The sequence below is a fragment of the Colossoma macropomum genome, unplaced genomic scaffold, assembly GCF_904425465.1.
Source record: "Colossoma macropomum unplaced genomic scaffold, Colossoma_macropomum, whole genome shotgun sequence".
NCBI classification, from domain to species: domain Eukaryota; kingdom Metazoa; phylum Chordata; class Actinopteri; order Characiformes; family Serrasalmidae; genus Colossoma; species Colossoma macropomum.
In genome coordinates, this window is record NW_023494804.1 from 27,753,874 (window position 1) to 27,776,966 (window position 23,093).

A 23,093-nucleotide genomic window follows, 5' to 3' on the forward strand; every position below is an offset into this window, starting at 1 on the left:
CTAAACATACTTCCCATTGGCTTCTATTATAAACAGGTTTTTCTGTTCTTTTACCGTAGTAAACGTATCTATGTGCGAGATGCAGCACATAGAAATTAGGTTGAGTATTCTTTTAAAGAAGAATCCAATGCAAGGAAACCAAAAGGGGTTCTTCTAAAGCATCGCTCCAAAGAACCCTTTCGGCACCTTTATTTTTAAGAACGCAGCATCTGTGGTTCCTTAATAAGGTGTAAATTAAGAGTCAGTGTAGATTGTGCACTGGTCTCAAGTAAATACTCAGCTCTCCTCATGTAGGCCCCATCAATGCTTCCTCAACAATAATACCCATCCTGTGGTTCATATATACATATGGTTGAGGCAAGAAAGAAGAAAAGTACCGTTTTAGCCCAAAGCCTACCTGCCTGTATTGTGTTGTATTGTGGTACACTGGGAATTCAGTAACCATATTTTTACTGATTCTACTCTGCAAATTTAAAGCTTTATTCTTCTACCATTTCCCCAGCATTAATGATTCTGTTTCTACACAAGAGACTGATACATGGACTGACAGTGAGCTATCGATTTCTCGGAAAATACTGCTGTTAGCTTGATGCTACTATATTCTTCATTATTCACTGTGACCAATAACACATTAAGGGTTTGTGTTTAATGCTAAAATTACCCACTTTCAAACACTACCTCAATTTGCAGCATCTATTATTATAATTCCATAGGCATGTTTATCAACACGTTTCCTCCTGATTCATAGTGACTCCTGCTAAGTTGTCTTTCAGTCGAGTGAAATGGAGTCATTTACAAGATCTGAAATAAAACCATGACATCAAAAATGTTTTTTTCTTTTTCTTACCAAAATGTAGTACTTATACAGTATATACATACTTTATGCCGAAACGAAAAACAAAAATGTGGAGTGCTTGTTAAGTATCCTGAATGAACAAAAACAATAAAAAAAATCATATTTTTTAATCAATGTCTAAATCGGCTAATATACAAACTTGATGATAAGCGGGATTCCCAAAGTCTAACAACAATTTTCACTACTTACTACATTTAGCAGATGTAATATACAGCCTTATTAACAAGGGAACCTATTCATAACAGAATTTTTTAAAAAAGCAAAAGAACAGAAAGAAACACAGATTATTTTAAAAAACACTTCAACCATTCATCAATGTTGTGAAGATGTGTTGACCATAAGATATGTTTTATATTATATTGGCTCATTTCATGAACATTGAGATTAGTTCTAGTTTCCCATTCTGTGTCATGTGGTCACCGATAACGTGATTCTGAACACTTTTCTTGTGCTTCTACATTTAATCAAATCAATTGGACAAAACAACCTCAAATGGCACATAACATCTATTGTAACCATCTTAGGACAATGAGTTTTCATTACTAGTGCTATTTCAAAGTTTATATTAAAAATGCTATTACAGTTTATTGTTTTTGTACTTCTTTTCTGTGAGTCAGCCTGACTGATAAGATCAAAGTCTTATGAGGCCAGATATGAACTTGTTACAAGAATGCATGTCTGGGGAGAACTTGTTAAACTTTTGGTGCTGGATTGAGGTAAATTGTACCGTAAAAACGTATAAAACCTGCCCCCAAATTTCTCTAGTCCATACTCTGTTAACGTACAATAGACAACACAAGCAAAACTAGCTAGCTAGCAAAAGAAGCTAGTTAGCAAAACGCTATTGTTAGCTTAGAGAACTGTTTTTCTCTTTCTTCTTAGAAAAACCAGCATGGACAAAGCTGCTCACCAGCAAAACCAGCACATATTGTGTTTTGGATGCTGGTATGGTGGTCAACCAGCATGATCATGCAAGGTGACCAGCTAAACCCGAACTGGACTGTGCTGCTTTTACAACAGGGTTGTAAGAGGTAATATTTATTTAAACCAGATTTTATATATTCACATTTACATGTTTAATTGGAGTTTTTGGGGGGCACTTTTCAGACATGCTAACTATGAGCTATGAGACTTGCTGTCTGTCAGACAGTGTTGAAAAGTACACCAAGTGTCGTACTCCCCCTGCTTCACAAGAAGTTGGATTGGTTTAAATATTATTGATTCCCACCTTAATAAGTCCATGCTCCCATCCACATTTACTGCAAAGTTCCTCATGATTGTCCCAGACGCTCTTGTTTTGAGATCACGTCTGGCCCCACAAGGCTAATGAGACCATATAAACTTGAACACGCTATCATTTAAATATCTTTAACCTTCTAAAGTACAGATTTTAGGGCACGTGTGTATGTAAACTGCAGAGGGGGCTTCCTCACACAATAATAAGCACATATTCATGGCAATGTCCTGGAGTGTAACAGTGCGGGAATATACAGACTAGATAGGGACATAATATGCCACACAGTGAGGACAGAAAAATGTAGTGGTACAACTTCATTCTACAAAACGATGTGCCTTCAACCCCCGAGCCCTGGCCTGCTATCACACTAGCTATATTTTTGGTGTTCAAAAAATCACACAAACTAAAAACACATGGGAGGACTCAGTAGCTCTATGACCTTAGACCTATTTATATAGGCTTCATACCAATATCTACATTTCAAGTACAAATACTGATTTTAATGATGGGTGTGGGCTATTGGCCTCATGTCATGTGGAATGTTCACTTAGACTTGGTCTAATTACTGACGAGCATTTTTCTTGTAGACTAAGAGGGGTATAAGCCACCTCCTTTGTTTCAAGTTGAGCAAATTAGTCCATGTACATCTTTTATTTGGACAAAAACGTTGTTGTTACAGCAATGGAGTTGAAATGAACCACAAAGAGTATAAAGCATAAAAAACAACAGATCTGATAAAAATGACAGTACCTTCATCGTAACGCTGAAGATAAAAAGCAAAACACCAATCATGAAACGCTTGACAAAAAAAGAAGGCATTTGAATGAAACTGGATGGATGTCTGTATATTTAGGCACTGTGAAGTGAAGTAGTGAGGGCGGAGGACTTTCATTGTCGAACTGGGTGGTTCGGGGCACGTTTCACTTTGTTTTGTGTGTATTTTACAGACACTGTGAACAAAAAAGGCGAAAATCTTCAGCAGCTATGCTTAGGTGATTCATAAAAAGTGGCATTTGAAATTCAAAATGAATTGATATCAGGAAAAAAAGGAAAGAGGAGCACTAAACAGAGGAATGCAAAGAAAAGCATGAGGAACAGAGGATATAAAGAAGTGAAGGAGAAGTTTCCACTGCTGCCAGACAAGGTTCCTACGTGGAGCAGGGAAGAAAGGATCAGAGAGGGAGAGACAGAGAGAGAGAGAAAGGAGTGGAGCGCAGTCTAAATGAAGTATTCCTTCTTTTCTTCTGCGTGTGCGTGGTTTCCGTCGGCATTGATGATTGCTGTGTCTGCGTCCGGGGCATCATCCGCTCCTTTGGCTTCGTTTGTCAAATATGTGCCTGTCACAGTCAAAGATAACAGTGAAAAAGAGTTTTACAGAAACAGGACCATCCACTCATACATAACTGAAACTTCAACTGAAACAGACTATTCTTACAGAAACCGGCTATAACTGAAACTGACTATTCTTGTAGGAATAAACCAGTATACCACCAATATGTAATACTTCAGTTATAGAACACGAGGGGAAAAAAACAAAGAAAATAAAGATAAAAGTAAAGCAAAGAAGCCCTGAATATTATCAAATGTGCTTTAATATTGGTCTTTCGCATTACTGACATTGAGTCATAAAACTGCCCCAATATCATGTTAAGCTCACCTTTTCCAATATTTGCCATATTTAAGGAACTGTTTGGCAAAATTAAATCAAATTTACACAATTTTCCACTTAACCCAGATGTACTTCATCAGCCGAGACATGTTTGTTTGGAGTCCAGTTGTTGCTTCATTAGTTTAGAACTGGAGTGGCTAACATTGCTAACACTAGAACTCAATAGTCACCCAAACAGCCAAAACAGTTCCTGTAAAAAATACAGACACAAAACTTCTCTACACCCACTCAAACTGCATCTAGGCCTTCATTAATTGTCGTAGTGTCACACAGACTTGTCCACATGGTTTGTACCGTAGTTTGACTCACTGTACACTATAAAATGAACTCCAGTTCAAAACTAAAGAACCAAAACATGTTTTGGCTGATTGACTACATCTAGTGATGTAAGTAGTTGTTTTGTTACAGCCAAAGTCTGTAAAACATTGCACTGCCCATCTTGTTTGCTGAACTGTATTCTGTCACTTTATGGCTTATTCCAGTTTGTTTAGATGTTTTGGCCTCACATCTATTGACTGAAGTCTGTTCAGACAAGTTCAGAAATTGATTTAGGCTTGCTGTCACACTCTTCTTCAGTATCTGATCAAATGGGCTGCCATCAAATTATATAAAAGTTATCTAATGTGTCCATTTATGGTTTTTGTATGTGCTAAAGTAGAAATTAATGCTGCGTTCAAGTAATGCTGCAGCAGACAGACGGTGGCAAACCAGATATTCCATTATTTTCAATGGAGCAGCAACAGAAAATTCTGTTAAAGCAAGTGGTGATGTGCCCCAGATGGTACACAGAGAGATCCATCAAGAGTTACATTTCTGGCCGTGTACTGCTATGAGGTACTGAATGACATTTTTTAACGCAGACATGTGAGCGCAGTATTAGTAACGGTGAGCTGCAGTGCAAGATGAGCTGTTATTTAGCAACCAGTGCTAAATGAAATGATACAGTTATTGTACACAATGAAACAAAAATGATGCTCAACCATTCAAACAGTAATATTTTCAAACTACATTACCAAACTGCCTAAGTATGTATTTAATTGTCACATTAAACATTTTTATTATTGTACATGCAAATCTGGTAAGACTTGAACCCTGCTACATAACCCTGACATAAACATGAAATGAGCATGTCATGGTAGATGTCATGTGCTGTTATGAGTTGTTGTGACAGATTGTCTTCAGTAATATAATAGTGTCATGTTATTATTACGGTTAGTTGTAATGACAGAAGCCATAATGTTTGATGTCATGTTGGCTAACTAGAGTTCACAGCAAAAATGTACATGTGACCCAAGCTCTCATGACAAAAACACATTACGGCATCTGGAATTACCGTTACTGGTAATGGTAATATGGCACTGTTATATTACTGGTATATTATTATTATATTGTTTTTAAAATTTTTATTTCAGTAGTAATACCGCTACCTTTATGCCTCGCCAGATATCGGCCCAGTACGATGATTAAGCACAAGGTAACAAAGACAACAACGGCCACTACGCCGCCAATCAGAGCATGGTCTGGACCATGCTGCCCCAAGGCATTAGGATCTGTAGAGAGAGAGAGAGAGAGAGAGAGAGAGACAGAGAGAGAGAGAGAAAGAGAGACAGAGAGAGACACAGAGAGAAAGAGGGAGAGAGAGAGAGAGAGAGAGAGAGAGAGAGAGAAAAACCTTGTTATTTTGTGCATCCCCGCAGAGTACAATATCCCCCAATAACACTCCATGTCCAAATAGCAATGAGAATATGAGAATATTCAAAGTGGCCATTTTAGGGAAGAGAAATTGAAACACAAACAGCTGGAAAAAGTGAATTATTTAGAAACCCCTGAGGAGCAAAGTTCTAAGCATAGCGACAAGAGTCTGGAAGTGAATGCATGAATATTTAAGTAAGTGTATACAAAGGGGAAATACATCATATTTTTCATTCGTTCAGGCTCATTCATACGCCTGCACTGAAGACACTGGACAAGGTACAGACTACAAAACAGTACTCCACTGGCAGCTGCAGTTCCCCTCAGTGTACGTGTGCCACTCTGGACTGGATTAGCAGCTCAGAATTGGAAGAGATGGCTGTAGACTGCAGCCACAAAACAGTTTCTGGTTTTTAGACAAGGTAAAAGAGGCAGAATCTGGCAAGCTGAGGGACTTTTTCATAGCCTGCCAATTTTTAAGGTCATTGCTCTTGACTAATAGAGCATGTACGCAAACGCATACACACAAATTTAAAGGAACACTCAGAACGCCTGAACTGTGGAGGCTTATGAAGCAAAACAAGACCTGCTGTTCACCTCCACATAGACCTGACCGGGTCATAGACGTCCTGAATGCCTAGAAAGACCCTTCAAGTAAGCAGCACACTAGTACTATCGTCACCTAGCATGAAAAAACATTCACAGACATTAGTCTTTTGCCAGCACACATGATAAAATAGGTGTAAAAAATTCAGCTCACTGGCCCATGAACAATAGTGAGGGTGAGGAATGAAGGCTGGTTATGAGAGGGTTGATTATCACAGCAGGGTGTTATTAAGAACACATGCAATTTTGAAAATTCACTGATGTAGCTGCGTTGGATTAATCCTGCTCTCCTTTTCTTTCTTTTTCTCTACCACCTTGGCTTCTTTTATGGCATTTATGCGGGTTTATGGATTGTCTTAATTCAATCGTACACAATTGTTTTCCAGTCTCTCTTTATTCCTTCTAATTAATTGGCTGTTTTTGTTACTGTGCCTGAGATTGATGTATATAAATAACCAATGTTTTGATAGGCTGCCCTATATCGTGCCTAATTCAGAAAGCAGTTAAAGGTGAAACACTTCTTATAACTTCACCATGAATGGGTGGGGCTAAATTTCTAGATTCTGTATGCAGATATATGTAAATGATTTTCATTACATCACAGAAACATGAATTCGAAATAGGCTGTTTCTACAGCTTAGTGTCCATAAAATGACTGTATGGTATGTTTTGAAACTTTAACAATGTTTACATCTTAAAAGAAAGAAAATTCAGTTTTCCATGACATTTCAAAATTTCTTTTGGTCCCTTTGTCAGAGAAAATTTACACAATGTAAAGGTGCAGTAGTTTTTGAATATTAACAGTTAAATATATACAGTCATATGCAAAAGGCTTGGACACCCAGGTCAAATTACATTACTTTCTAAGGGAAAATAAATGAACAAATCCTCTATGGAGAACATATTTCTGCACATTTGAATAGACAATAACCATTTATTTGCTGAATTTAACATATTGTAAAAAAATAGCACATACATTGTGGCCTGTACAAAGGTTATGGCATGATCAGTTTGTCAAACTGAGTAAATAAATGGAAACTGTGCACTAAAATCTGTAGTAAAATGCCCTGTTGTTTCTGTAGATGATGTGTTGACACACAACATAAAACGTCATGTGACCGGGAGTGATCAAACTTTTGCCTATTTTGTCTCTATATTTTGTATGTGTGTACAAGGTTTTCTCCTTATGGTATTATGGTATACTCTTCCTGTATACATTATACATATTGTATACATGAAAAACAAGACGTTCTATCGATAGAACTAGCCTGATCTGGTACAACCACCATCTCACACCAGATAGTGTGTCTTCTGTCTCTGCAATGGCACTTATGGCTGCTTTTAAGTTGTTCTCACTTCCTCATGCTAAACAGTGATATCTCAATAGTGGGTGAGAGAGGGGCCAGTCACCCAGAGCATGTGCTTCAGGGTTTGTCATAATTGGATATCTTCAGCCCTTGCTCTATTTATATCAGTGGCCAATGAGGCCACCGCGATGAGAGCCTTCCCAGGGCAAGTCTATTGACACGGCAAACTCTTTGTAGAGCCAGGCAGATGATAACGATATGAAAGCTAATTTCTACAGCCAGGGAGATTGATACGGGCAAACGCGGGGCATTTCATTACGTTCTGCTCAGTTTAGGGGAATGGGCTGTTACAGTGGGAAATGCGCTAGTTTAATATATGAGTCCTCCACCCAGTCTGTCTGTGTCTGACTGGTTAAACTAATCAGAACTCTCTTCCGTTGCTGGGTGGTGATTTTGGCTTAGCCATGAGGAGTTTGAGGTAGCGATGCATCCCTCTTCCTCCAGAACACATTATCTTTTAATAAGGCCTGCGACGGCCCTCTCTATGTGATTTAATATTGGAGCGCCGCATGCAAATTCCTCCTTTAATATTTATAATGCTATTCTCAGTCCCTATTGCGCGACTCCCACATATTTAACAAATTGAACGGGTTCAAACTGTGGTGCTCTGGTGGCAACTGCCTGCCTGTGGCATGGCCTGGCAGAGGTTTAGAACCAAGCCCTGCAGCCGCACCCCACCAAGCGGCCCGGACTTGCAGATAGGAGCTTCAGGAGCACACAGCCTCTGATGTCACATTAGAGGGCCTTTTTTTTTAAATCTGCTTACAACATTTTTGTGACTTTATACACCAAAAAATGTTATAATTTATTTTTACATGACCATTTTCCAATATCTCTTTACCCCTCAGAATCAAACTGGCTATTTTTGTTACTGTGCTCTGTTCTGAGAGGCTGTGCTTTATTATGCCTCATTTAAAACATAGTCCAGGTTGAAATTAACATAAACTGTTAAATTTGAACTCAAACAAACATCTGCAACAAACTCTCAGATGTCCGTATTGTTTGGAAGACTGCAATGATACCTTTGCTTCCGAACAGCTAGGAACAGCACACTGTTTAATCATTTGCTCTACTTCCACACCAGTAACTTCCCTACAGTCTGCAGTAACAACACTCTTTGTCACTGCAATGTGAATGAGTGAATTAAAGGTTGTAGGCTGAGAGGTCTATCATATATAACTTTGTTTAATATGTGATTTCACAACAATATAAATTATGTCACATGTGATGTCACAACCATGACAAATTCAAACTGGACTGTTTTTGCAGCTTACTTTCCTTACATGGACTCTTTGGATTGAGAGGTACATTTTAATTTTTTTTGGTATTTTTCCCTTTTTTTCTCCTACCAGCACTGAGAGAGTGAAGTCTTTGTCAGCTGAGCGATTTGTCTCTCTATACCCACCCAGAGCAAGGTAGGCCTGTATGCTCTCTAGGATCTCTGGCTATGGATGGCTATGTCATTACCAGAGATTAAACTTGCAATCTCCGGAAAAAAAAATGTTTTATACAATATGGGCCCTTCAGTGTCTGTATTAAATTGTCCTTTTACTAAGTAGTTTACTAAGTAAACCGATATATCAGAAAAGTGAGGACAATATGGTTTTCCGTGACATGGAAGCAATATGGAAGCAAGCTCACCTTTTAGCCCCAAACTAATACATCTCAGAGTGGCCGAGAGGCCGAACGGCCATTTTACCCTCTCCTTGGGAGGAGAATTCAAAGTAGCATGAATATTAATGCCACATTCGAGTTCAGCCCCCTCAGGAGCTGGGATTGTGTCTGGGATTACTGTTGCAGTAATCTTTAAGGCATTTGAATGAACGCTCTTAAGGGCTGAGGTGAGAAACGTACGAACATGGAGAAGTGCCGTGCGTGTGTACGCACCGCTGCCCTCCTTTCCTTAGGTGAGCTATAGAGTGGCTCTGAAGAGAAAGTGCTGAGCTGCAACAGCTTCACCTTCAGAGCACAATAAAACTCCCTCCATTAACATTCAGCAGGGGACACTCCCAGTCTCTCTCCGATGAACACACAGACGTCTAAGCACCTTCTGATCCAGGTGACCAATGATGTGTTACTTGATTCAAGGGTATAGGGGAGCACAGTTGGCTAGCCATGAGAATTATGAGAGACGTCTAGTCAAAACATCATCCTGTCTCTTTTTAAAAGTCAATGAAAGAGGCAAATGAAACATAATGTCCTTAATGTACTTACAGTAGCTTTCATGAAACATTGTGTGCTCTATTTCATAAATATCAGATAAAAAAAGCAGAACTGTTTTCATTAGCCTCCTCCATTTGAACAGTACTACAGCATCACAGACTAAACAAATTAACAAGTAATTGACAAATGCACTGGGATGGAAAGGCCAACTTATTAACTACGTTATGAGTTTAAGTAGGAGCTCATTTGGATTTAATTATGAACTCAGCTGGACATTAAGCTTCTCTTTGCGAGGACATAAAACACCACAGTTTTGCGGTATGCAGTATATTACTGGTGTCAAAGCCCTCGGTGTCGACTGCAGTGGGCTTCTACATTATTTTAAAAGGAAATCACACCATGTCCAGTACATCTAAAACATCAACACTTTTCAGTAAGTTGTGATACACTATGCAGTTTGGAGTAAGCTTGTATTTCTGCTCTCTAGATTACCCACTAAAGGTCAAGGTTATTTTTATGGCTGCAGAAGATACACAAGGAATCCATGAAGTTAAGCAATAAAAAATCAAAGCTTTTTTTTTCCTGTGGTCCATTACTCAGATTTCCCCTAGAACGGCTGTGTGAATCACAAGGCCTTTAGCTTCCGATCAATAAAGAACTGCAGGCCTCTAAGTGTGCTTTAGTGCTCCTCTCATCCACCTGTCATGTGCTTTCGGCTTCCCTGGCTGTTTTCCCAGCCTATAGATATTATGCTACACAAGAGTGCTGAAAGATAGAGTGTATGAGCTCGCTGCCTCAGGCTTTTGGATTTTAGATATACCCTCCACATGCCACACCCAGTGGCTACAGTGCCCTCAATGTACAACTTTTGATTCCTTCAACCACCTTTCAGTGTGTGGTTATCATGGTTTCCCCTTTGTTCATGTGTCTGTTTCTTGCTCTGTTTTGTAGCCATGTGCTTTCTGCCATGTGCTTGTGTTTGTTTTGGGTCTTTGCCCCACCTCTTTTCCCACCTTTCCTATTAGGATCCTCACCTGTCTGTAGTCTCTGTCTCCTCCCTCTCTCAGGTGTTCCCCATTCATTCTAGCCTTTATCAAGCCCTTTGTTTCAGTCAGTGTTAGTCTGGACACAGTCACTGTGTTTTGAATGTTATTTTTAATCGGTAAAGTTTTATCTCAGCATGGCCACCTTCATCGAGAGGGGTGAATTGTTTTCACAGCAAGGAGTTCTGAGCCTTCCCCTTTTACTCCCCATTGCTCGCTAGCAGCTCAACACAGTGAACATGTGAGTTTCCTAGTTAATCTGATAACTGAATTACAGGTAAAATATTTTATTTAATTATAAATAAACTAATAAATAAATACAATTATTTAATTATTTATGTATGGCCACTAGGGAGGCTGCAGAAAGAGGCTACAGAGCTCCTTTTTGTAAATGGCCCATATCATGGAGAGCCAAATTTTCCCTGATTTTTTTTTTAATTAAACAGTTTAAAGCAAACACTGTAAACACTGTTAAAATTTTAAAACATCCAATTTCCTCACCAGTCCATACAATCCATATATGGAAAGTGAGGTAGAAAAAAGGTAGTTATGATGTCACAAAAACAACTAATTTACATATGCCCCCCTGTTCAGCCTATGGCAAATTGGCTCATTGAAAACAGAGGTAATTCGTACATATTCATCATAAAGACATTGTAACAAATCGTCACTGTCCAAAGAAAAACATGTATCTCCATTTTTTGTGATTTTAATGTTTCTGTATCATTTGAGAACAGCAGCTCTTCTTTATACTGTGCGAAAATTTCATGATGAATAGACCAATAGAAATGCTCCAAAACTGCTTAGAAAATCTCCTTCCATTGACTTACATTAAAAGTTAAGTCTGCCCTCTTCTGTAAAGTTACTATTTTAGAGTTTGTTTTTTCTTCAGACAGGGACGAAAAACGACCTGTTCAAGTGTAAAACATGAAGAGAAGTCAGAAAATGATGTAAAAATGATGAAAGGAACAGCAAACCATGCAAACATCATAAAGTGGTCTCTAATGAAAACAAAATAAGTAACAAATGAAGTGTAGGATATGGGCACTTTAAAGTTTAAAGAACCCTCCACATTATGTAAGTTCTCTACAAATTATTTATTTTTTTCAGAATTGCTTGTCCAAGCCAAGCACCATTTAGAAACCTCCACTGTTAAGGGTGCACAGGAGAAGCAAGACTATGTTGAAGAAATTAACCATGAGCTTAGTGCACTGATTGGACGTTCAGTGCATTAATTATGTTCCACTTTCTGCAGAAATTTCAGTAATTTGTATCTAATGGGAAAAGCTGAAGGGTTGCCAAGTTGGAAAAGGCCTGGGAAAAGCTATTGGTATGCCGTCAGACTCTCATACATGCGGTCAGACGAGAATTTACATCTGAAAGAGACGGATTCATACACTCTTCATTTGTACATCCCTAATGAAAAAAGAAACAGAGAGATAGAAAGAAATGCACACAGACAACACATCTGTTTTGCCATTCGGTGTGCGTGCGGCCCGTGTCTATCCATCCCTCTGCCCCGACACGCACACAGTAGCATGGTGTCATGGGGTTGAACTGTACACCAGCAGTGAAATCATTTACATGTCAGAGCTTCTCAAGAGCTGATTTTAGACCAATCGTGTGCACGAGGGACTACACTGGTGGTCTGAGTGGTTTAATTAGATTTTCAAAACAAATTAAAGCTTCTAATTGTGTTGGGAAAAATGTGTGTGGTCTGATGAGAGGCTGAATAATTTAACCCAAATATGAAAAAAGAAAATATACAGCTGGTGACCACCAAGCGGCACAAGCAGGTTGTCTGATGTAACTTATTTTAAAGGGCCCGTATCCTTTTTTCTTATAGTTTATTTATTTATTTTCCTCAGGTCCAAAATTTGCTTTTACATTACCATTTTGCAACCTCTCCTTAACCCTTGGAGCTAAACTGGTTATTTTGTAACTTATTTGTTATTTTGTGTTGTTTTCTTGTATAGTGCTTTGTTCAAAAAGCAGTCAGGGTGAAACACTCCTGCCACGGAAAAATGTACAGATTCAATCTTAAAATGCCAAAGCTAAACTGATGTAGGATGAATAGGCAGACATGTGTTGCTTTCTGTGACATCACAAATTCAAAACAGCTTGTTTTTGCAGCTCTTTTTCATATAATCATTGTATGGATTAGGGAGTGAATGGTACATTTTGAAACCATGGCAGTGTTTGCATATTACATCAAATCATTATTTCAATATAATGAGTATGTATAATATAATATAATATAATATAGGCCCTTTAATGATAAGAACAACAAGTGCCAAGACGAACAGAGAACTGTCCAGAGACATTACATCACCACTTTCTAAATTACGCTGTCAAATTCTTAACAAGATCAGGCACTGTAAAATGGAGAGAGCAGAAGGGTCCATTCCAGAGAATTACTTAAAGTGTCTCTTACTATTAAAACATAATGAATGGAGGGACTATTATTCGTAATTCATACACGCCTGCAGAATTTAATGATTTTTCTTTTTTGTCCTTTGCCTTATTTTAAATTGTTGCTATAATTCTTGCAGCGATGTGCATTAATGTGATAGATCATCAATAATGGTGCTGTCTGACACAACGAGGACCTTTGCATTGCATTTTAAATCCCCCGGTACTCTGGTGGGTTTGGAACTGAGGGCACTCAGTATGGCTGTCTCAATATTTAACCTGGCCTGGAGGGACACTGCTGCAAACTTTGCCTTCACCCCTGTTTCAAACAAAGCTTTTTTTGCAGCTGTCCTTTGGCGGAACCTCAGAGGGGCCATTTTTTCCTTCATCGCAGCACTTTCTTCTGCCCTTCTATCAGCAGCACAGGGAAACCGGAGCTGAATCAATATCGCTGGAAATACATAGTTAAGAATCCTTAAATCTTTACTGAAGATAAAATTATTACATTTTCAGAGACATTCCTGGAGTTACCTGACCGCTTCCATTTCCTTTAGGAAGTCTTGCGTGCTTGTTGAGAAATGACTCAAACCCATGGAATAAGGGCCAAGCTCATCAAGTTTAAATGCAAAAGCCTCCGCCAAACCCTAGTCCTCATTCTCAGACCACTGTGCATGAGAGCTTTGTAAAGCAGCCCATTGCGGGCCCATGCATATGTAAAGTGCTCACCTGAGCTCCAGAGATAGCTCAGAAAAGCAGAACGAGGACGGTAGGCAACATGTAAAGCCCTCATTGGATCAACAAAGCTCTAATTGGATTGACAAAGCTCTCCCATTGTGCCAGCTGCCCAGGAGCAAAGCGCTGGAACTTGCAAAAATGGCACTGGGAGGATTCCTCATTTGTTCGTGTCTCGCTGGGACCAGAGCCCATGAACAAGGCCGCGTCCAGCCCACAGCTGTCGGCCTGTGTTTGCCTATTACACCCCCGTGGAGCGGCCATGCTGTGCACACTGGATGTCTGCTCAATGCATGAAGATACATATGTTTCTAAATAGCCTGCAAGAGCCCTATTTAGAAACTGGACACCGACCAACTTAAGCCTGTTTGATTTAATACGATGCTATTAAAGTTTTGTGCTATATTAGAATTGTCATTTCGCTATTACGCACAGTCTGTGAATCCATTAAAACAACCAGTGCTGTGGTTTCACAAGTTCTTCTACAGTTATGCATGGCATTAGTAAAAAAAAAAAACATAGCCAAAGTTTGACAATTTGAAAAAAGTTTGGTGGCAATTAAAGCTCTTCCGAATTTCTGTTTTGTTTTTCTTCCATATTTTCTGTCCTATTATTCCAGTCCCCGGCTAATGAACCCAAATCGAACCCTTTCTGAACGAGATGGATTTCCACGTTCTTTTCTGCCCATCCTGAGACAAAAGGCATGACCAATCACTGTGTCTGTGGAAGTGCCTCGGTGGGATGATAACAGCCTGGGGGTCCGAGACAGGGCGGACATGCGAGCTGATTATGAAAAGTGAGCTGTAAATATTTAAAAAATTCTCCGAAGCCCAAGTACTTTATTCAACCTTTCAGCTTCATAAGGTCACGGCTAATTTGCAAGCCATAAAAATGCACTTGGCAGATTTAACGGGGATGGGAGCCACTCTGATGACATCGTCTGGGCCCTGCGCTTCTGTGGGGAAGAGTTATTATGCTCATTAAGCCCCGGCTGCCCGCTGCTGAAATCCCCCCATTGATCGCAGGCACCGAGATGGGCAACTAATGCATCGGAGGAAATAAGTGCTGTTAACACTCCAGACCTTCCGTGCTATGAGAGCCACAAAGAGCTGTTCTGCAATGCGGGACCGGCAAGTGGCAGACTGAAGAAAATAACTATAATTCTATAAGATGCTTGTGAAAGGTTTTCTTCAAGCACAGTTGAACTTCTGCTTAATTTGACAACAGCACAGATAGAGATAAGTTAAAACTAACTGATGTAACATCAGCTGCTCAAGCTAATTCCTTACAGTATGTGCACTTGCAGTCTGATGCAAAGCAGTTGCCAAATGAGTTTGAGGGCTAGTTGGATGCCGCTCTTCATGCTGTGCTGCGTCTTCTGCGCTGCATAATAAATCGATAGACTTTCAAACAACCTTACGCAGAGGCTGAAGGGAGAACATGTAATGCCTGATACATATTATCAATCACATCAATTATCTAGCACAGGTACAAGGCCTAAAGAAGCAAGAAACAAAACAGAACCGGGCAGCTTTGGGACCATTTCAAGAATGGTCACCTCATTTCCAAATGAGACTCCTAGTTGAGATGCACGTGTGAGGGTTGAGGTACACTCTCAAAAATAAAAGTTGGCAAAAAGTGTTCTTTGGAGTGAACAGCGGTTCCCAATCCTGGTCATGGAACTCCCTAGTCCTACATATTTTAATGTTTGCCCTGCTCCAACACACCTGATCCAACTAATCAGCTAATTAACATGCCTTTCCTGAGCTGAAGTGGGTGTATTAGAGTAGGAAAACATATGCAGGGTAGAAGATACTCCAGAACCCGGAATCTGTGCCATAGTAGAACCACTTTGGGCTCCAATAGTTAAAAAACTGTTCTTGTAGGGCTGAAAACATGTAACAGAGCCAAGCCAAAGTCACTAACCTCTAATCAGTGCACAGGCACATTCTCATTCCCTCAGGAGGCCATCAACACCATCATACTGTAGTTGCTTCCAGTACTGAGAAGTAAATGTTTTGGTCTGATAATTATGTGGGACAAAATGATTGATTGCAAATATGCAGTAGCGTTTGATTGTGTGAGGATTGTGAACGTCCATAAATTAAGTTAGCTGCGAGCACCTGGACTAGCCATGTGAATGAAAGTGTACCTACAGTAGTATGCAGAAGTTTGGACACCCCTGGTCAAATGATACGTTTTGTTGATTTTCTAAGTGAATTTAACAGACTGGAAACAATAAAACAGACTGTGGCCTGTGCAAAAGTTATGGCACATTTTATATTTTATGTTTTATTGTCTATCAATATGTTGAAACTCAGAAAGTGAATAGAAATTGTGAACTAAAATGTGCATCAAAATGCCTTATTTAAGTACGCTCTTTATATTATTATATATACATGTATATATTATATTATAGAGAAGCCTTGTAACGTTATTTTTGAGAAGTCAGAGCATAGCATACATAACCTTAGTCACTATTCAGAACATCAGAAAATGTAAGTTCAAAAATATATCAGAGGTATGGATGTTAGGTCTTATTTCCATGGAAAGTTTTTCGAGGAAATGTCACTGAGGCAAAATGAGGCTGAAACATGGGCCCATGCGAACACAGAGTTGTTTCCTAGAAAATTACATTGAGTGAACACAGGGCCCTGGGAATATATGGCTTTTTCCTAGACATTTAAATGAATAAATAAATGGCTCTGGGAACACGGGCCCCTGGGAACAGGTACAACCCCATGTAAACAGAACAGTACACAAAACATGAACCTTCTTACAAGACTCAAAGGTGGATGTAGAAGAGTCAGAGGTTCAGGGATGGTTGAATCCAGGGGTTAAACTGGAATATGGATGGAAGCAGAGCCACAGTTAGCAGGGGAGGAGGCTAATGATTTACTGGCTTACTTTAGCACAGTTAGCTTTGACAGCTAGCTAATCAAGCTACAACACAGCTTACACCATGCTCACGTGAAGTAAACTAGCCAGCTAGCTCCATTAACATGTAATATAATAAACTAATTTGGACATCATGAGGGCTGAGTTAAAAGTAAGATGGGAGGGAGCCGTGAGTGTGGAGGGGTGGAGCACAAAGCCCGAGCTCCACCGAGGGACGCCAGTCACGCGAGTGATGGCGGGAGGAGGAGGACGACGGTGCCGGCCACAAGAGGCACAAGCAAGTCCCGAGGTCCGCCGCCCGAGCCCCACCCCCTGGAACGCAGTGAGGCCGCTTCACTATACCTCACGTTCGACCCAGGCGGCCGAGCTGCAAGCTGGGGGCGGTGACGGGGAGGCGGAGCGGCGAGCTCTCGTTCCCTCATGAGCGCCTTTTAAAAGAGCTGAGAGGGAACAGAGAGAGAGAGAGAGAGAGGGACAAGCAGCAGCAGCGAACTGAAGAGCTGAAAAGCTTGAGTAAAAGGACTGAAAAGTCTAGTTAGTTGAAAGCCACTGAAAAGTGGACAGCTTAGCAGAGCTTAGATTGTTTGGTTTTGTTTGCTTTGTGTTTATTTGTGAAATAAAATACGGCTGCTGCAACACTGAACCCTGCCTCCAGCGTCCTCCTTGAGCCTGGGGTGGCACATGCCGTGCAACAGTGGTGCCGAAACCCGAGGGAGAAGAGCTCGCCGCTCCGCCTCCCCGCAGCTCGGCAGCTCGGGCCGCCTGGGTCGAACGTGAGGTGTAGTGAAGAGCCTCCATTGCTCCATTTTAGACTCACAGTGGAGGTGATAGGAAGCAGACATCTAAAGAGTTTCAGGCTTTTACAAGCCCCTTCACAGAAAGATATAATACAAAATATCAGAATATGTTGGCTGGTCTCTAAGACATTGTTTACAATAGTTTTGAGTTAGTATTTTGGCCTAAAACACTTTTTTATAATGCATTCAGGGTGGAGAGACACACTAGTTATTTTGGAGAACAAATAAAATGTATATATTCATATTGAAGACAACTGAGACCCAGGTAGACATCACCATAGTAAAGATATGTGAGTGGATAAGTTTCCTTACACTTCACATTAAACCTCTCTGAGCGACTTTGCTTACATCTCAACAATGGAACTGTGCAGAGATTTTGAAAAAACGGGCTGATGGGGACAGTGAGAGAGAGGGAGGTCATCCAGGTAGAAGGAGAAGGACAGTGAGAGTTGCATGTGAGAAAGAGGAGCAGGAGGAAGGGTGGTGGGCTTACTGTACCTCTCTGACCGGTCACTGCAGGGTCGGAGTGCTTGGAGTCTAGGGGGTCTGTGGTGTCTGGGAGGGTGGCTACAGGGGGAGGTGTTGTGGATGGAGAGGGCGTGGTAGGGGCGTCTGGTCAATGGGACACACAAACAAACAAACACACATGGACGCAAACACAACAACAAAGGCAAAAAAAATATACATCAAGATAGCAATGGAACAACATATATCATCACTGTCATATCAAAACCTCATAACTTTTTTCAATTAGTATTTTTATTTTTTACACTTTTACATTTTTTACACTTTCTAAAAATATGAGCTTTTAAGTTGTGTGAACATTTCGTGACAAATGAATCAACAGAAATAGAAATAGTCTAAAAATAGCATTACATTTACATACATTCAAATTAAGAATTTTGCTATGAAATTACAGATTTAAAGATCTGAAGCTTTATGACAGGGATGACATACTTCCTATTGAACTCAACGCAAATTTAAATGGGATGGGATTAATGTAGAATATTAAAAAATAATGAATTATTAAACAATCATAAAAAAATGATATAAACAAATATTCATTAAAACCTCACAAACTCCTTATATGTTATTCTCATTAGTGCAACAAACCTCAGGACTGTGGAAAACATACAGTTGAAAATATGTGAAAAAGCAAACGATGTGCAGAAATGTTGTAAATATTTCCTACATTTTGACATGTAGGTAATTATGACCTGTATGAATATGATCCAATAAACTAAATTCACATGTTTAAATGTCATATAAATGACCTAATAAGCTCCTGAATGACAGAACCGGAGATAGTTTTTACTATTCCTTGAAATAAGGACTAAAGTAAAAGTACCTTTCTAAAAACAACTGCAAAAGCAACTGATTATAAGTAGATGTAGACGTTCAAAAGTGGCAGGTAAAACTAAAGTACTGAGTAACATTTGGAACTCCAGCCAAATGTATTATTAAATCTCACATCTATCAGCATAGGAACTGAAGTTATGTGCTATTCTTTTCATTTTGATGTACTTCGGTTAAAAATAAAATAATAAACCTCAAAAGTCAGCAGTGTGACCAATTTCACAGTAATGTAGCTGCTGTAGCATGATGAAATGAATCATTAAAAACATTAAAAATGAAATTAAGAACAAAATGTTCCTGATTTAAAAGTAACTGAGTAAAATGGATTCCTTTCCTCAGAGCTCCATAATAACTGGCACTCTTAGAAGAGATGAGCAAAAAACATCTTTGTGGTTAATTAGCTCAATCTCATAATGTGTGAACTCGCACTCACTCACACTCAAGTAGAGTGAGTAAGTCAATGTCTGGTCAAGGTTTTTGCATCTAAATACTCTTATCAAAAATATCTTTTTCAGATATAAACATGTCACAATTATTGTCAATTAACATTATGAAACTTATTGTACTTAAACAGACATAAAAGGATTATGATTCGAAAACACTCAGAGAAGTATAAACCCAGCAAATGTGTACACTCTGAATTTTATTTTTTCCAGGGTTCTATAGTAAAGAAAATGTTCATGGTTCTATTTAGAACCATGAACACTCAAAGAAGCCTTTGCATGATTAAAGGGTCCATTACATTGTTATAGAGTTTGTCAAATTGATGGAGAATGTGCTGTGGATGGTTCTATATAGAATCTTAGAATAGAAAAGGATTCTATGTCGCACCAAAAAGGGTTCTTCTTTTGTTACAATTTCAAGCCTGCCACAGAAGAACGTTTTGGTGCTATATAGAACGCTTTTTAAAAAGGTTTCGATATAGAACCATATGAAACACATTCCCCATCAATATGAAGAACCCTTTAACAAAGCAAAGAACCCTTTTTATCATGCAAAGGGTTCTCTGAGTGTCCATATTTCTATATAGAACCATTTTCTTTACTATAGAACCCTTGGAGAACCATCTTTTTTAAGCGTGTATCGAGTACATATAACTAAGGACATGCACCTAGTTACTATCCATCTCTGGGCAGAATCAGTGGCAAGAGCAGGCCAAAGTCAGCCCGCGGTCCATCTGCTACCTGCCATTTGAAAATTCATGAGCAAAGTCAGAGCAAAGTTCATGCCAATCAGCTTTAACCGAACATCACCATGTGCTGTAACTTGAATCGAGCTATTCAGGCTTTTTTAAATGGCAGGTCACATTCAAGCTTTTCTTTAATCCCAAATCCACCTCGGCAGCCTGTCTCAGCCGGGCCGCACGATCATTAGAAATGCATAAAGCGCGTTTAGCCCTGCGATAAAGGCTGAGGAGTAAAGTTGGGTTGAGGCTGATAAGGTGAATCGGCAGGCTGCTCTCTCTCTAATGAGCTCAAAGGCACGCGCCCCACGCTCAGCCTGTTGAAGCAAAGCCCCTCCGACACTTCTCATGTTCCTCCGCCACTGCTGCAGCGAACACAGGAAGGCAACAAGCCTTATTTTGCCCAAATGGAACGTTAGATGAGCAGAATATGTTCACAATATGTTTACAATTTATTACAATGCACAAGCAATTATGACTAAAGAATTATTATTGAATTATTATGATTATTATTATTATTGAAGACAAGAGTATGACCGCTTTCATTACTGGCTTACATAAGCATTGGCCATGGAAAAAGAAGTGTATTCTTTGAAGTGAAAGTCATTATCGTAATCTGTCTTTGGAAAACAAAATGGCTCGTTCACAGCCTGGCTACGTGAGACATTTGTTACAGTAAATGCTTCAGTGGTACAACAGCAGATAATTACTTTTTTGCTTTGCTAAATAGATGGAGCGCTCTGGTAGATTGAGAATTTCATGGCCCAGGTTTAATTAAGTGTGTAATGCAAACACATTACGGACTGGCCTTCACTCATGAGCCTCCATAGCTTGAAATGTTGAGTGCTTGGGGACATATGTAGCACATAACCATCAGAGGTGGGAAGAGTAGCCTGAACTATCTTTACCTCGGTGAAAAAGTCAGGTAAAAGTAAAAGAAACTTTATAGAAAACAACCTGAGTAGAAGCAGCAGGGAGAAAAGCTAAATTGAGTAGAACCAAATAGAAATAGAACCTAATGCACCATCTATTAGCATGGAAACTGAAGTTTGTTAGCTGTAGCTTCTCTTCTATTTGTGTAAAATATAATGATGATCCTCAAAAGTCAGAGGTCTGACCAACTGTAAAGCTGTACAGATGCTGTCACCAGCACAAAAGAAATGTTAAGCACTTAAATGTAACTTTTCTGTACATTTTGCAGCCATTAGCATAGAAAAGTTTACTAAGCTCTGTTAGTCTCTTTTTGATCCACTTTTGGCCTAAAATAATATGATAACCCTCAACAGTCAGAGGTGTGACCAATGGCAAAGTAGTACAGAAGCTGTCAGCAATGTAACCTAAAGAACGTGAACACAAAAAAAGGAATCAGTATGGTTAATAATTAATTTGTAACAGAGTAAAAATAGCTTACTTTCCTAACAACTATACTTGCATACAAGTAAAAGTATTATGATTTGAAAATACTCAGGAATCCATCAGAATTCTTGTTAAGTAAATGTAACTGAGTAAATTTAAGCGGGTACTACCCACTTCTGACCGCTATGCATTTTTAACAGGCCTCATAAAAAAAGAAGCTGCGACATATGAGTGCCGGAAGCTTTTGTACAGTACTGCTTGTGTGCTAATCATTGATGAAAGGCAGTGGGTGCACTTGTTGTGCCAGTTGAAAGGACAGTAATGAATCCAGACAAGGTGCTCTATATTTGTGACACCCAATTAGCTTATTATTCTCACAGGAAGTTGTCAGCTTTGTGGCATCAACATCATTAAAAGCTTTGGTTATCCATGTCCTTACAGTGGCCTGACATTTCGAAGGGCCCCAGTCCGGACCTCTACACTGTACTCCGCATGCTCATTAAATCTTCCCCAGAACCTCTCTGCGAGAGAAAGGAAAGAGCAGAAAAGCAAGTGTTGGAGTTGGAACAGTTCCAGCAAACCAAACTGCTCTCCAGCCTGCAGGCTCGAGGGTGTGCTGCGTGATGGAGGCAGCAGCAGGGATGGAAAAGTGTTTTCTACCGTTTCCGCTTTATGCTACTGACCATTGCAATGCAGCTGCTTCTGCTGATAGAGTCGGCAGATGTGGCTGCACACGGCTGGCGGACCGCTAGAGCATCCATGCTGCAGTGTCAGTGCTGGAGAAGCCATTCTGCTGCTTTTGCACAAACTCAGCAGGAGATCCTCGAGTTTCCTGTCCTTTTAGAGAACCATTGCACGTAAAGCTGTTTTCCAAACAGATGGGTCACAAATTTGTGAGCGCTCTACACTCCTAAAAATGAATAAAGGTTCCTAAACGGTTTTTGCTTGGATGATTGGTTCCAGGACAAACTTTTAAACGTTTAAAGGTTCTTTCTAAAAGGGTCTTTGAAGGGGAATTCAACTGATGCTTTAAAATGTATTTGTAATTAAATAGTTAAGATGCATACAAAGCTATTCAGAGGGGTTTAATTTGAACTGCTCCATTTCAAGGTGTTCATAGCGTTGGTGAAGGTTACTGTTCATAGTGGTGGTGACAGGAACCAGACAGAACTCAGAAGACACGTGTAGGTTCAGTGTTCATTATCAATGTTATATAAATGGGCTACTTTTGTGTTGTGGACATTGTGACCCCTGGTTCCCATCCCCACCATTGTAAAGAAATCAAATCTAATCTGAATGTAATCTAAGTCAGTGAGTTCCTCTAGAATCAGGCATTTGACATCAAACCACTCCGAATGACTTTGTTTACAACTTAATGACAAAATTATGCAGAAATTTTAAAATATCAGTGAATTTCATTCCATTGAAAGATTCTTCAGGGAATCAAAAGTGGTTCTGCTTTGGCATCATGTCAAAAAAGTTTAGGCACTTTTATTTTTTAAAGGTTTATTGGTTCTGAGTCAGAATTTGCAATGGCCTTTTGTGTGGAAACCAGATTTAAGAGTAAATCTTTTTTCTGGGCTGTTTTATTGGGGTTTTAATAGTGTCTGATCAAATCTGGTCAAAGTCTCAGCTTTCATATGATGTTAATTTTAGATATTAAATCATGGGATACTAAATAATAAATATAGTTTTGCAACCATTATTTTAATTAATAAATTACTTA

At 39.5% G+C, this 23,093-nt stretch overlaps 1 protein-coding gene across 2 annotated transcripts in view; it reads right to left on the bottom strand.

The window, feature by feature from the left end:
• Nucleotides 1-1,341: 1,341 nt before the first annotated feature.
• Nucleotides 1,342-23,093, bottom strand: part of cadm2a (cell adhesion molecule 2a) — a 475,827-nt gene continuing 454,075 nt past the window's right edge. The window contains exons 9-11 of one of the 2 annotated variants that reach the window (XM_036594502.1): nucleotides 17,971-18,084; nucleotides 5,190-5,312; nucleotides 1,342-3,430 (exon numbers count right to left, since the gene is read on the bottom strand). In XM_036594502.1, coding sequence (XP_036450395.1) covers nucleotides 3,312-3,430; nucleotides 5,190-5,312; nucleotides 17,971-18,084 — 356 coding nt within the window. In that variant the 3' untranslated portion in view covers nucleotides 1,342-3,311. The remainder of the gene's footprint in view (nucleotides 3,431-5,189; nucleotides 5,313-17,970; nucleotides 18,085-23,093) is intronic. The other variant, XM_036594503.1, reaches the window with a different exon arrangement.